Source organism: Microcebus murinus, chromosome 6, assembly GCF_040939455.1.
Source record: "Microcebus murinus isolate Inina chromosome 6, M.murinus_Inina_mat1.0, whole genome shotgun sequence".
NCBI classification, from domain to species: domain Eukaryota; kingdom Metazoa; phylum Chordata; class Mammalia; order Primates; family Cheirogaleidae; genus Microcebus; species Microcebus murinus.
In genome coordinates, this window is record NC_134109.1 from 73,014,964 (window position 1) to 73,031,709 (window position 16,746).

Below are 16,746 nucleotides of genomic sequence, written 5' to 3' on the forward strand. Positions count from 1 at the left end.
GCCTAAGTGCCTTCAGACTAAGTCCAGGGTACATGTGATAAAGGTTATGTGAACATGTAAGATGCCAATATGACAATTATTTTTATGGCTAGAGGCTTTCTTTTATGAACTTTCATAATACCTGCTTATGTAATTCTTTCTCATTTTCTTTATTTCATTAGTTAATATGAAAAATGATCCTGGTGTCTGGGGCAATGGATGGAATGAATCACTCTGTAGTGTCAGAGTTTCTGTTCCTGGGACTCACCAGTTCATGGGAGATTCAGCTTCTCCTCTTTGTCTTCTCCTTGCTGTTCTACTTTGCAAGCATGATGGGAAACCTTGTCATTGTCTTCACTGTGAGCATGGATGGTCATCTGCACTCCCCCATGTATTTCCTCCTGGCTAACCTCTCAGTCACTGATATGGTATTTTGCTCAATCACAGCCCCTAAGATGATTTGTGATATCTTCAAGAGGCACAAAGCCATTTCCTTTTGGGGATGTATTACCCAGATTTTCTTTAGCCATGCCGTAGGGGGCACTGAGATGGTACTGCTCATAGCCATGGCCTTTGACAGATACGTGGCCATATGCAAGCCCCTCCACTACCTGACCATCATGAGCCCACGGATATGTCTATACTTTTTAGCCACTTCCTGGATCATTGGCCTTATCCACTCATTGGTCCAGTTAGTTTTTGTGGTAGATTTACCTTTTTGTGGCCCTAATATATTTGATAGTTTTTACTGCGACCTTCCCCGGCTCCTCAGACTTGCCTGCACAAACACCCAAGAACTGGAGTTCATGGTCACTGTCAATAGTGGGCTCATTTCTGTGGGCTCCTTTGTCTTGCTGGTCATTTCCTACATCTTTATTCTGCTCACTGTTTGGAAACATTCTTCTGGTAGTTTATCCAAGGCCCTCTCTACTCTGTCAGCTCATATCGCTGTGGTCATCCTGTTCTTTGGACCACTGATGTTTTTCTACACATGGCCTTCTCCCACATCTCACCTAGATAAATATCTCGCTATTTTTGATGCATTTATCACTCCTTTTCTGAATCCAGTCATCTATACATTGAGGAACAAAGATATGAAAGTAGCAATGAGAAGACTATGCAGTCGTCTTGTACATTCCAGGAAGATTTCGTAAATGGATCAACTATGAAGATGTGGAACTATGAATTCTCCCGCCTGCTGTTTGTGGAAAAGACATTATGCAATTTCAGAGACATATCCAAGATTTAGGCCACATCATATACCTAGAAGTCTACTATCTATTAAAATATGGTATCTATTTCACCATTAAATTAGAAGTGATGTTATTTGATGCTCTGTGCATCACAGTGCTAAATATCAAATCTTGTGTCTTTTGTAACCTACCAATTTGAAAGTCCTTATTCTAGGAGAGTACCATGTAATTGACCAAATAATAATATTTTATCATTTTCTATACTGGGCAAATTTTTCTATTGATAAACAAACTATTCATTCACACAGTCATTAATCTGTTTACTATCTATCTTGATTTTAATTCATTTTGTTCCTGAGCTGTTTCCTTTCTGTTGTCCCAGTCGCTACACATTTTCATCCTTATCATGCTCCCCTGTCTAGAATCTGGGAAATTGTTAGTCCTATGTTTAGAATATTAGAATTTAAAGCTATAATGGATTATACCTATATCATTTGTTCTAATCTCCTCCAGTTACACATGCTAAAATCCAGGAATTGAGAAGTGACTGCAGTTTGCCCAAGGGCACACAGCTAGAAATCATCCAAAAGAGCCATAAACCATGCCCCTAGTTGTTAGGTCAGTGCCCTTTCACTTTCAAATTAATTTTATATTTGAATTTATGTCATATTCTACTCTTCCAGCTTTTCCTGGTGACCTAATTTTGAGTTTCTTTGAAGAAAGAGCTTTATACCCCTCATTTGTATTCTTTCCTTCTAGTACATTATCATTAGTATTTAGCACTTCTTTATCATTTCTAAAACCTTACATAATTTCAACCACTACTACACATTTCCTTATTTGGGGTCTACCAAATATGAATTTTATAAATCATTGCTTTAGTTACAAAAAAAAATGTTAAACTTATTAAACAGTATTCTTTTGTCTGTGGTGGTATTCACAGAAATGCTTGATTAAATTTTATTTTATAGGCCTAAAGTTCACCCAAATACTTACAGTTGATGGTGTGTCCTTTTTGGGAGAAACAAATATGATTGGTGAATTGTGTATTCTGATCAAGTAAATCATACTAAAATCTTATGCTTTTTTTTCTTAGAAAGATAAATCTCAAATATTTCAGCAAATAGAAAATGAAATATTTGTAAAATATGTGCAAAAGTTCCTTTTTCCAAAAATTGTGCAGCTTGTTATCTATCATGGTTACTAAAGAATGGAAAGTAACCTATTAATTAAGTTTCCATCCTTCATGAGGTGACGAGGAATTCCTCTCATTATTTGTGTCCTAGAGAAGACAATTGGTGTGACTCATATAGTATTTCTTAGGGTCCAGGTATTGTTCAAAATGCTTTACATTGAATCTTTTGAAGCAGATACTCTCATCCCCATTTTTGAGAGGAACTGTATAAGGCACAAAAATGCTACATAGCTTCAAGGTCTATAAAGTACAATAATAAGCCTGGATTCCAAGTCTGGTAGTTTGAATTCAGTATCTGTTCTCATATGCATCATATCTGCACAAGAATGCATCTCTGATAATAAAAAGTATCAGAATAACTCCTTTACTAAAAAGCAACCCCTATTTGCGGGGCCTACTTTGGGTGACCCCATCGCCACCAAAGCCCAGCATTTATGAGGTCAATCAAATTACAAACATTTATTGTGTGTATACATTCAGACAGTTTGTTCTAGGCAGTCACTACTACCAGGGAAATTGAAATACCACAATTTCCCTGATGTGCTGTGCAGGAAAAAGTCTAAAGTCAATATTAAGTCAAATATGAGAAAGATACTTGAATGGATCTACCGTGTGTAACCTACTTAGATAACTCTTAACTTTACCCTTCTGGGAGGGGCTGAGGGGGCATGGCATCACCATGGCTGCTATAATAAAAATGGTAGAAGGAAGAACAACAGCTAAGTAGGTATACGCAGACATGGTAATAATTCTATCAGTACTTGGCCCAAACGTACCTGTGACTATTTCCTTGCACAATCAAACCCCAGGAAAAGAAAGGATATCACAACATTTTAGAAACTGTTAAGCACAGAGTTGATATTTACACCCATATTCCTGAATGGTCATTGCTGCTCTTTTGTTTAAGTGAAGGGATGTGGAAATTAGGTAATACATAGAGTCCTTGTCCAGATCTGGTGCATATTGTATCCCCCAAATGACAACCGTCCAGTGATAATGATAGAATTATTTTTCTTTTTTAGAGACAAGGTCTCACTCTGTTACTAGGGCTAGAGTGTAGTGGCATGATAATAGTTCACTGCAGCCCTGAATCCCCTGGGCTAAACCAATCCTCCTGCTTCAGCCTCCTGTTTCAGTCCTATCTACTCCTACCTACTCGGTAGGTAGGAGTAGGTAGGAGTAGATAGGACTACAGACGTACACCACCATGCCCAGCTAGTATTTTTTTTTTTTGTAGAGACAGTGTCTTGCCATGTTGCCCAGGCTGGTCTCCAACTCCTGACCTCAAGCAACAATACTGCCTTGGCCTCCCAAAGTGCTAGGCTTAGTGGCACGAGCCACCATAACTGGCTATACACCATTTCTCAAATGAAAAATTTAAGTTGATATATATATGATATTCGGTACAACTACACACTCATTCTTCATTCTTTGTCCTATGTGTTATAGCTATTATAGCAGGGAAGTCACTGAAACTGTCCCATCTTCAGGCTACAATTTTATCTCAAAAATCAAACTGGGCGAGGCAAGATGGCTCACACCTGTAATCTCAGCACTTTGGGAGGCTGAAGTGGGAGGATCACTTGATACCAGGAGTTCAAGACCAGCCTGGGCAACATATGAGATCTTATCTCTCCAAAAATTAAAAAAAGATAACCAGGTGTGGTGGCATGTGCCTGTAGTCCCAGCTACTTGGGAAGATTAAGCAGAAAGATTGCTTGAGCCCAAAACTCCAAGGCTGTAGTGACCTATGATTGTGCCAGTGCACTCCAGCCTGGGTAACAGATTGAGACATCTCTCTCTCTATCTCTCTCTCTCTATCTATCTCTCTCTCGCTATATATATATATATACACACACACATATATATGTGTAGATGGATAGAGGTATATATACACACACATACACACTGCATTTTAAGGTTAGTGGTGGCCTAAAGATATCCCAAAGATACAGGAATGGTGATCCCCATTGTACCTCCATTTATTTCACCAATGTGTCTCCTACAAAAACCAGTGTGTTCCTGGAGGATGCCAATGGATTGTTGTAAACTCATCCCATTAGTAGCTTTAATGGTAGCTACTGTGTCAAAAGCAGTATCTTTGCTAGAGCAGATTAATGTACCTGTAGGTATATGATATGTGACCATTAGTCTGGTAACTTTTCTTTTCCATGTCTTTCAAAAAGGATAGATAATTAGCTACAGTTAGCATTCACTTGTAATGGACAACATATACATTTATTATTTTACCCTTTGTCATAATATAGTCTGAAGAGACCTGGACCATTTGAATGCTTTCCAGATCATCATAATGGTCCATTATATTGATGGCATCATGCTAGCAAACCAAATGAAGAAAAATGGTAAGTATTCAATGCTTTGGTAATATACATGTGATCTCAAGGAAGGGAATAAACTCTATGGAAAATTTATGAAATTGTCACAACATGAAAATTTGGGGAGTCCGGCAGTTTGGGACATGCCAAGAGATCCTCTTCAAAGTAAAGTAAAATTATTGCATCCTTTACCTCCCATCACTAATAAGAAAACACAATGTCTGGTAGATTTCTTCTGGTTCTGGAGGAAGCATATTCTATAACCAGGAATACAGTGTCAACCCATGTCTAGAAGACATGAAAGGCTGTCAGCTTTGATGTGGTACAGATCTGGAAAAGGTTGCAAGTCTAGATTTTGTGCAAATGCCCTTGCTTCTTGAGCCATACTACCTGGCATAGCCTGTGGTATTAGAAAAATTGGTGGCGAGAAGAGAAAAGGTGTGAAGTTTATATTAAAAGCAAGTACCAATTGGATAATTACAACAAAAACTTTTATTGGCTTAAGCAAACATTTTCCTAAGGATTACAGAGTAATGAATATACAGGCATACCATGTCACAACATGTCACATCATACCAAGGACCCACTTCAAAGAAGCAGAAGAGTGAGAGTCAGCACACAACCATTATATCTTTTGGCTCAACCATATGGAATTTGCTGGTGTAACACAGCAATGGAGTGCCTTATTGCAGGTGCAACTGAAGCACCAGCTTAGAGATAATCTTTTGAAAATGGGATGCAATTTTCTAGGATACTGTATATATAATAAATCAATAATAATTATTTGGTATTATGTTTCCATTAGGTAGCATTCATAGGTCCAGGAACCAAGGTGCAGTCAGGGAATTTGAGCTTCCCATCTTGCAACTCTGAGTACTTTTTGTTTAGAAGTCCTGGTTCTCATACAAGAGGAAACCAGAGACACAAGAGTTCTATTTTGGTCTACAGCTATTGGCCAGGAAATTCAAAATTCTTGTTCCAAGAACAAACAGTCAAGAAGAGCAATCACCGTCCTGGCAGGAATAATTGATCATTAGGAAGAAATAAAGCTGTTGTTAGGCAATGGAAGTAGAGAGGACACAGTGCGGACCAGCTGATCCACATGGGTGACTTAATATTCCCTTAGCCAATTTTGGTGGTAGATGGACAAGTACAGCAGCCACTGCCTGAAAAGTGCATAGTAAGCAGTGGCTTGAAGTGCTCATGGATGACCACCTAGGTCAACTTATGAGCCAACTATGACAGAAGATTTGCCAACTGAAGAATCTAGACTGTATAGGAGAGGAGGGACATGAGTACCAGGTGGGGTTTCACAACTCACTCCAGGAATAGGTTTTGTAATTCATCCCATTAGCTTTCCTCTAATGAGATGTGTTCAGGGTAAGAGGCAGACTAAAGCCCTGGAAGAGCTATTCCTAGAGCTCAAGTGAAGCATGAAGATGCAAGTGACTCCATGGTGGATGTCATGTATGCTCTGGTCTATCATCCAGGTCCCCTCTTCATCACAGAAAAATTTATTCCCCCAGCTGGTAGAAAGTCTGTTGCCTGATATGTCTCATCATTCTGCCCTCCTTGGAATGGACTTGGATAAGGAGAGCTGATTTAACCAAGACCACATCCACTTTTGTGGCAGGTTCCCCCAACAGCCTACTTGATACAATTCTGAAAGGTCATCCTAGGTTCAGAACTCCCTGCAAGGATGGCTGAGGCCTTGTTGCAACTGTACTCTTGTCCAATTTCTTCTTCTGCCACATCTAGCTTAATCCCTACCTTCAAACAGAATTGATCCTGAGAGCACTCCCCAACAAACTTCTTGCATACTGATCTCAGAGTCTGCTTGGGATCTCAACCTTTGATGCAAAGGTTTTCCTGATCTCTGTCATATTACTGCCAGAGAAAGATATCACGGATGTTGGTATTCTATGGGATATTATGTTGGTAATATTTCATAGCATCATGCTAATTAGATCTCATGACCTAGAAGTAACAAGTACTCTAGAAGCCTTAGTAAGAAGCATAATGTACCAGATGAAGGAAAATGAATCCTGCAAATGTTCAGGGACCTCACACATCAGTGACTTCTATCCCTAAGTGGCATGGTGGCATGCCAAGGTACTTCTTCCAAAGTTGCTGCACCTTGCAATGCCTGCCACAGAGAAAGAGGCCCAATGCTTGGTGAATTTCTTTGGAATTTGGAGGCAACATATTCTGTAAAAAGTGTGTTGCTCCAACTCATTTATTGTGGAATCATAGGCTGCCAGTTTCAAGTTGTGTCTGGAGCAAGAAAAGTCTCTGTGCACGGTCTACAAGGCAATAGTAACCTGCATAAGTAGGAGCTCAGACTCCTACTTCTTCACAGCATTACTGAAAATTCTCTATGACCAATTAAGAGTGGAGGACAAAACATGAGCCTGGTTTACAAATATATATGCATGTTATGCTGGCATCAACTGTAGTTGAATAAGCACTGTATTAAACCCTACTAAGAGATTGCCCTGAAGGATAGTGGCTAATGACAGTTCTTCTAATGGAAAGAACTTTAGGGAATACATTTAGTTACATACTGTCTTTGGAAGGAGAAATGGCTTGAGATACAGATCTTACTAATTCTTGGGCAGACCTAATGGTTTGTTTGGTTGTTCAGAAATAACAAGATTGTGGCCGGGCACGGTGGCTCACGCCTGTAATCCTAGCACTCTGGGAGGCTGAGGTGAGCGGATTGCTCAAGGTCAGGAATTCAAAACCAGCCTGAGCAAGATGCCATCTCTACTAAAAATAGAAAGAAATTAATTGACCAACTAAAAAAAATATATATACAAAAAATTAGCTAGGCATGGTGGTGCATTCAGGAGGCTGAAGCAGAAGGATCGCTTGAGCCCAGGAGTTTGAGGTTGCTGTGAGCTAGGCTGATGCCATGGCACTCACTCTAGCCTGGGCAACAAAGTGAGACTCTGTCTCAAAAAAAAAAAAAGAAATAACAAGATTGTAAAATTATTGGCATGGACTTCTGGGTACAGGTATGTATTTATACTTCAAAGAAAGGCACAGAAAATGAAGACTTTTATGCTCATATACAGCCTATTAGAGGTTGATAAGTGTCCAGGAGCAGATGACCTGCCCCTGTAAAGGCCAGTCAGTCCTTTTCCCCAGCTATTCTAGGACTGCTTAATTGGTACTAAACTGGCCATAGCAACATAGATGAAATCTCTGCATAAAATCAACACCATGAATTTCCCCTCAATAAGGCTGACCTTGCTGTCATCACTGTTGAGCGCTCAAGCTGCTGACATAAATGTAAAGGATCAGCACCCACTATGGTACTTATCTCACCATACTGTGAGACTAGCTGTAGCTGTCCACCTTTTGAAAGGATGAATAGAGTTAAACTCTTCTTTTATTGAATTGGAAAAGGCTAATCCTCATATATATGCATATATAAAAAGTCATAGAGATAAATATTATACACACATATATTATAAATGTATATTTATTATCTGTAAATATATAGTATATAATTATATAATGTAAATATGTTATAACACCTTTTCCTTTCTTTCTTTCTCTTTTCTTTCTTGTGGCTCTTGGGGCCCCAGTGGCTGCTCCACCAGCAAAAGAGATCCCGGTGGTCCTAGTGGACCCACACAGCCAACAGTGCTATGTGCCTGGGCCTTTGGGGGCAAGAGTGGCTTCACCAAGTGCTTCGAGATCCATCTCAGACACGGACACCAGGCGGTGTTCACAGGCAAGATCGTGCCTGTCTCTGCTGCTCAAGCCGCACAGAAGAAGAAGTCCATGGAGATTTCCATTCACCGCGGCCTCGCCCACCAGCACGTCGTGGGCTTCCATGGCTTTTCAAGGACAACGACTACATTCGTGGCGTTGGAGCTCTGCCGCGGGCGGTCTCCCCTGGAGCTGCATACGAGGAGGAAAACCCTCACCAAGCCTGAGGCCTGATACTACCTGAGGCAAATAGTGCTTGGCTGCCGGTACCTGCACCGAAACCCAGTTACTCACTGGGACCTCCAGCTGGGCAACTTCTTCCTGAATGAGGACCTGGAGGTGAAAATAAGGGATTTGGGACTGGCGACCGAAGGCGAATATGATGGGGAGCGGAAGAGGACCCTGTGTGGGACTCCCTAATCACACAGCTCCTGAGGTGCTGAGCAAGATAGGGCACAGTTTCAAGGTGGATGTGTGGTCCGTTGGGTGCATCCTGTATAGCTTGTCAGTGGGGAAACCACCTTTTGAGACCTCTTGCCTAAAAGAGACCTACATCTGGATCAAGAAGAATGAATACAGTACTCCCAAGCACATCAACCCTATGGCCACCTCCCTCATCCAGAAGATACTTCCGACAGATCCCACCGCCAGCCCAACCATTAGCAAGCTGCTCAACGACGAGTTCTCTACTCCTGGCTACGCCCCTGCCCCGCTCCCCATCACCTGCCTCGCCATTCCACTGGGTTTTCAATCACTCCCAGCATCCTGGACCCCAGCAACTGGAAACCCCTCCCGGTCCTCAATGAAGGCATGGAGAACCCCTGCCTGAGCGTCCCCGGGAGAAAGAGGAACCAATGGTTCCGGAGACAGGTGAGGTTGTCGACTGCCACCTTGGCGACATGTTGCAGCAGCTACACGGTGTCAACGCCTCCAAGCTCTCAGAGCAAGGGCTGGTGAGGAGGCTGCGGATCCCGCCTGCATCAGCATCTTCTGGGTCAGCAAGTGGGTGGACTATTCAGACAAGTACGGCCTCGGGTACCAGCTGTGTGAGAACAGTGTGGGAGTTCTCTTCAATGACTCGACTCGCCTTATCCTCTACAACAAAGGTGACAGCCTGCAGTACATGGAGCGTTATGGCCCTGAGTCCTGCCTCACCATGAGTTCCCATCCCAGCTCCTTGTTGAAGAAGATCACCCTCCTTAAGTTTTTCCAAAATTACATGAGCCAACACTTGTTGAAGGCGGTTGCCAACATCACACCTGGTACCCAACCTGCGTACCTGGTTCCGCACCCTCAGCGCCATCATCCTGCACGTCAGCAATGGCAGTGTGCAGATCAACTTCCTCCAGGACCATACCAAACTCATCTTGTGCCCGCTGACGGTGGCTGTGACCTACATCAAGGAGAAGCATGACTTCGGCACGTACCGCCTGAGCCTCCTGGAGGAGTACGGCTGCTGCAAGGAGCTGGCCTGCCTGCTGCGCTGCGCCCGCGCCATGGTGGACAAGCTGCGGAGCTCGGGCTCAGCCACCAATCGCCTCAAGGCCTCCTCATAGGCAGCCCCGGACTCGTGCCCCTTCCCCACTCCCACCAGCACCTAAGACCTGCACTGGTCAAAGTCCACAGTGCTGTTTTGGTAATGTGGCCCCCAGCCCTGGGGACTGGGCAGAGAGCTGCGTCGTCCTTGCCTGTGGAGGTGGCTGTGTATAAACTTATACTGTGTATAAACTTTTTGTGCATGTTGGGGTATGGGTTCTATGGCCTCTTCCCATTCACTCTCAACCCCACTATATGAATTATACAGAATATTTCTATTGAATTCTGGACTGTTCCTTTCCTTGCATTTATACACATTAAACATATGTAAATCTAAAAAAAAATGCACTGAGGGAAATTCTGTTATCAAAATAGGCCTCATAACTAGATAGAGAAATGTGGATTTTGACAGTTATGTTTTGTGTTAATTTTTTCTGCCCCTCTTTTCCCACTGGTTAATTCATATGAAGGACACTGGTAGAGGCTAGCATTTTGGGTTTAGATTACTCTGCAAAGATGTAACTATTTCTCCTATGATACAAAATTTCTTCTATCCTGATATTATTTGTCCTGCCCTGATTGCTCCCTGTATACAAGAGTAGACACGGAGAGTAAAAGAATACTTTCCATTCATCCCTCCAGTTTCATTCTCAACCCTTCTCCATCAACTGTGTATTTATTAAGTTCTTCTCCAGTTAACTATTTTGAGTGTGCCATCTCTTATCCTAGAAGGAGCCTGATTGATACAAGTATACAAAACAGAAGGTCAAATTCCTTCTTTTCTTGCTTAACAATTTCACTGCCCTGAAATACATATTGAAAAAAGTTTATTGCTTATTTTTCCAGATACATATATATTATATACAAAGTGACATATTAAATGCTGTTTTGCTGTCCACTGTTTCACTTAACAGAATGTTGTGGTTGTCTTTAATTACAGAGATTTTGAACTTGCTTTTTAAAGGCTTTGGAAAATGTCATTGTCTGGATATAGCATAACTTAATTTAATTTATCATCAAATGATAGATGTTTTAGTTGTTTCATTTACTATGAAGCTCTAAACACTGGAAAGAACTTCTGTAAAACTAAATCTTGGTACACATCTATAATTACTCAGTATATGATTGTATAAAAATGACGTGGTATGTACGTTCTTCTGCCATTTACTCTATAAAAATTTAGCACATTGACTTCTATGGACATGATCAAGTGATTATAGTTAATTTTTTGAGTTAACATTTACCTATTGTCAGGGATCAATTATCATGGGTAATTATTAATAGTTCCAATAAAATAGGACAAAGATATTAGACAATAAAATTCCACTTTTGTTTCTCTATTTCTCTCAAGTGTCTTTTTATGAGTTTTTATATCCTTTGGATCCACTGGAGAAAGAAAATAGTTCTCTACGGGCGAGTACCTGATCCATGAGCTCCTTCTAAACCATCATGCTTTTGCAGTATCACTTGGTCACTGTCCTCTTGAGGTCTATGTAATTAGCTTCATGTCTTCCTATGGCAGGATATTACATGGTATTTTGTGTTGGACAAACAGGAAAATCTCAGAGTCTTTGAAGATGCTAGTCTCTTTATACAGGTAAAATGGAAGGATGGAAATGTATTTAGCAGTGGGAAGAGTGACTTTAGTCTCAGACGTGGTTTTCTTAATGGAACTGCTATGGACATGAGTCTTAACCTAAGGCGTGTGCATGTCATCCTAAAGTGAAGTATATACTCTGGTTTCTCTTCAGATCAAATAACTCTTTTGCCTTTTACTAATGTGAAGTAGATAGCAACCAGAATAAGAAATAGAATAGCACAGGAGAATAATTCTGAAAAAGTTTATTAACATATTGGAAAAGGTTAACTGAACTTGACTTTGAACTAGAATTATATTGTGCCCAGGGAAATGTGAAAGACATTGGAAAAAGTGAAATGGCTTTGCAATGTTTTGGATTCACTATAGGTTGCAATTAATCTCTCTGTACTCATTGATGATGATATGAATGATTCTCATCATCAGTCACTTGGTAAAAAGGCAAGAAAATTGATGACACATGAAAATAGAATAATAAAAGTTATTATATATATTTTTATCTCAGTTTTCTTTTTAAAAGAGATGGGTATAAACGGATCATCTTTCAGACCAAGAGAAGCAAATTTATTATGAATTTGTCAAGTTTGCAAGGTAGAAAACAGTTTCAGAGACACCTGAATATAAATAAAAGACATGGATACCAAATGCCTATGGTTGAATAAATAACTCAAATGTAATGTCATTTTAAAATGCTATGTAAACAATTTTAAAACAAAATAGTACATAAAACCACCTGGGGTTAGGTTCCTGATCTCTTATGTGGTTCAAAATTAGAGTATTTGTATTAATTTCATCTCTAAGCTATAAGTAAATAAACAAGGGCTTAGAGTGTGTTAACAAAAATCTCTTTAGGGATGGAGTAAGTGAGAAAAAATTTCTAAGAGTAAATAAAAGGATATTGAATTTGTTGACTTTTATGAACAGAAAGCTAAGGGGCAACTTATTTTGTTGTATTTATATATATATATAAGTTTGTTTGATCAAATAGCTGAGTATAAAACTTTATTTTATCCCTGCAATTTAGCCAGTGAAGTTAGCAATGTGACAGACAAATAAACTAGGCTCAAGAGTTTAAGTAAGTTATCCAATCTCAACTTGTCAGTGGCTGAACTGTGGCATAAATATTGGTTTTCTGACTCCAAAGCCCACATTATTTCTACTATACCATATTACTTCTCTATACAAAACTCAAATTACAGTATAATGTGATAAATCCTTACACAGAGGCTTGACCAAAATGCTTCTCTACTACTTCATGATGTTCTTCATACTTTTAAGCTTTTCAGATCATGTGCTAAGTACTCAACAAAAACTCTTCTTAAAAATATTCTCAAATTTTCTTAGTTTTTTTTCCCCTTAATTCTTCTTGCATTGACACTATAGTAGAATGCAAAACCAGACACTTGGGATTTGCTGTAATGTCAAATTATTAGAGAAGTTTCTGAATATTCACTCTCAATTTTAGTACCTAATACAACGTAAACAGGTAACAGACAGTTTGTCTACCTGCACCTCTCTGTGGACCCTGTTTCATAGCTTCAGAGAATCCAAATGTAAAAAAATCACAATCCATGCCTTTCAGATGCTTGCAGGCTACTCAGTGAATTACACTTATACCTAGTTTACTAAAATATAAGGTATAGGAAAATAAATGCTAGTAATATTAAACTAGATCTCACAGATATGGTAAGCATTTAATAAATCTTGAATATTAATATTTTTGAGAGGTCGGGAGTGAGAAGGAAGGGCTTATTTGCCTGAATATGGCTTGTAATCTTGGAAGTGGATGCAATAGTTGAAAAATATGAATCATTCTGTATGACTGGCGCCTGGCTATATTAGTATTGAATCAAAAATTAATCAAAAGAGTCAAATTGTCATAACCAATGTTGAGTGAGGAACATCCCAGCAACTACTCTGGGAGAAAGTAGAAGGGGATTAAAACAGAGACAACTTGGTCAAAAGAAACACCTCCACATGACAGTCACCACTGTCTCTGTGTGAGGACAATTACAGAATCTGTGAGCATATTAGATTGTTCTCCCCTACCCCCGGCAGCTTTAATAAGGTGTGGTTGGCAAAAATTATATATATATGTATATATATATGTATGTATGTATGTATATATGGTGTATAATGTGATGTTTTGATATATGTATACATTATAAAATGCTTAATTCAAGCTAATCAACATATTCATCATTTCCCATACTTATCATTTCTTTGTGCTGAGAGCATTGAAGATCTACCCTCTTAGCAATTTTCAAGAGTGCAATACACTGTTATTAACTGTAGTGACTATGCTTCACAATAGACCTCTAGATTTATTCTCTGGTTTAACTGAAATGTTGTACCCTGTGATTCACATCTCCCCCTTCCACACCCCCTCACCAGTCCTTGTCAACCATTATTCTAATCTCTAGTTCTGTAAAGTTGATTTCTTTTTGAGACAGAGTCTCACTTTGTTGCCCATGATAGAGTGAGTGCTGTGGCGAAAGCCTAGCTCACAGCAACCTCAAATTCCTGGGCTCAAACAAGCCTCCTGTCTCAGCCTCCCGAGTAGCTGGGACTACAGGCATGCACCACCATGCCCGGCTAATTTTTTCAATATATATTAGTTAACCAATTAATTTCTTTTTTATATATATATAATTTTATTTATTTTTTTCTCAAATTCTGTGGGTACAAATATTGTTAAGGTTACATATCTTGCTCCTACTCCCCCTCACCACCCCGCTCTGCCAGAGCTTCAAGCGTGTCCAGTCTTCAAGTGGTGCACCCTGCACCCACCATGAAAGTGCATACCCTTCCCCTTCTCCCCCCTTCCACCTGTTCACCTCCCATTAACAAATTTTTTTGAGACATTTTGGTTACAGTGTGTTTCTTTGCCTCTCCCTAAAAAGGGATAGAGGTAATCCTTTCCCCCCTACAATGCTCATCACATCCTTAAGATGTGGGTCCCCCCCAGATCCCTGTTGAACACTACAATTATTTGAACACCATAGTTTTAGGCTCTCAGTACCAATTTGATGGCGAGTAGATGTGTAGCCCATTTTCCAGGTCTTGTGTCATCTCGCTTTGTATTACAGGCTTAAGCTTAATCCAAGATAGCATAAACGGTGCTAGTTCACTATCTTTTCTTAGGATTGAGTAATATTCCATTGTGAGTATATACCACATTTTAGTTATCCATTCATGAATTGACGGGCACTTGGGTAGTTTCCATGACCGTGCAATAGTGAATTGTGTTGCTATAAACATTCAGGTGCAGATATCTTTATAATAGAGTGACTTACGTACTTTTGGATAGATGTCCAATAATGCTACTGCTGGGTCAAATGGTATTTCTATTTCTAGTTGTTTGAGGTATCTCCAAATTCTTTTCCACAAAGGTTGCACTAATTTGCAGTCCCACCAGCAGTGTAAGAGTATTCCTGCCTCTCTGCATCCTCGCCAGCATTTGTTGTTTTGGGATTTCTTGATACAAGCCATTCTCACTGGGGTTAGGTGGTATCTCATTGTGGTTTTGATTTGCATTTCTCTAATGATTAGAGATGTTGAACATTTTTTTATATGTTTGCAGGCCATTATTCTGTCTTCTTTGGAGAAGTTTCTGTTCATTTCTGTTGCCCATTTCTTGATGGGGTTGTTTGATTTTTTTCTTGTTTATTCTTTTAAGTTCTAGATAGATTCTTGTTATTAGACCTTTTTCGGAAGTGTAGAGAGCAAATATTTTCTCCCATTCTGTGGGTTGTCTATTTGCTCTAATGATCATTTCCTTGGCAGTGCAGGAACTTTTTAATTTGATCAGATCCCATTTGTTTATTTTAGCTGGGCGGTGATTGCCTTGGGGGTCTTCCTCATAAATTCTTTGCCTAGACCAATATCTGATAGGGTTTTCCCAACATCTTCTTCTAGAATTCTTAAAGTTTCATGTCTTAGGTTTAGGTCTGTTATCCATCTTGAGTGAATTTTTGTGAGGGGTGAGAGGTTGGGGTCCTGATTTGCTCTTCTGCATATTGCTAAAGAGTTTTCCCAGCACCATTTATTGAAGAGAGAATCTTTTCCCCATAGTATATTTTTGTCTGCTTTATCAAAGATTAAGTTACTGTATACAGATGGTTTGATCTCTGGAACCTCAGATCTATTCCAGATATCGATGTTTCTGTTCTTGTGCCAGTACCAGATAGATGTTACTATTATTGCCTTATAGTACAGCTTAAAGTCAGGAAGACTTATCCCTCCCAGTTTGTTCTTCTTACTTAAGATTGCTTTGACTATGCGTGGTTTTCTCTGGTTCCATACAAAGCGAAGGATTATTTTTTCTAGATCTGTAAAGAATGCTGGTGGTATTTTGATGGGAATTGCATTGATTCTGTAGATCACCTTAGGTAATATTGACATTTTAACAATATTGATTCTTCCTAGCCATGAGCATGGTAGATTTTTCCATCTGTTTAAATCATCTGCAATTTCTTTTTTTAGTGGTTCATAGTTCTCCTTATATAAATCTTTCGTATCTCTTGTTAGATATACTCCTAGATATTTAATTTTCTTTGGAGCTATAGTAAAGGGTATTGCATTTTTGATTTGAGTTTCTGCTTGATGGTTTTTGGCATATATGAATCCTTCTGATTTGTGTATATTGATTTTATACCCTGAAACTTTACCGAATTCATTTATTGGATCTAGGAGTCTCTTGTATGAGTCCATGGGGTTTTCTAGATATAATATCATATCATCGGCAAAGAGTGAGAGTTTGATCTCTTCTGACCCAACTTGGATGCCCTTAATACCCCTCTCATGCCTGATTGCTATAGCTAAGACTTTGAGCACTATGTTGAATAGGAGGAGAGAAAGTAGGCATCCTTGTCTAGTTCCGGTTCGAAGCGGGAATGATTTCAATTTTTCCCCATTTAGAATGATGTTAGCTATTGGTTTGTCATAAACCAACAGATGGAGTTGATAAATTTAAGGTATGGGCCATCTATGCCTATTTTGTTAAGGGTTTTTATCATAAAGGTATGTTGGAGTTTATCAAATGCTTTTTCTCCATCTATTGACAGAATCATATGGTCTTTGTTCTTGGCTTTATTTATAAAGTGGATTGCATTGGTAGAAGATGCATGGTATAATTTCTTTTTTAAAAATTTTTGGAACATGGTTTGTGGCCTAGTATACGGTAAATTT

General features: G+C 39.5%; 1 protein-coding gene and 1 pseudogene across 1 annotated transcript; both read left to right on the plus strand.

Moving 5' to 3' along the window:
- The first annotated feature begins 194 nt into the window (after positions 1-194).
- Positions 195-1,133, plus strand: OR4F15 (olfactory receptor family 4 subfamily F member 15). The gene has a single exon (XM_012742883.2). The coding sequence runs from the start codon at positions 195-197 to the stop codon at positions 1,131-1,133; it is 939 nt and encodes a 312-aa protein (XP_012598337.2).
- Positions 1,134-8,274: 7,141 nt separating this feature from the next.
- Positions 8,275-9,979, plus strand: LOC105859213 (serine/threonine-protein kinase PLK1 pseudogene; annotated as a pseudogene).
- The last annotated feature ends 6,767 nt before the right edge of the window (positions 9,980-16,746 follow it).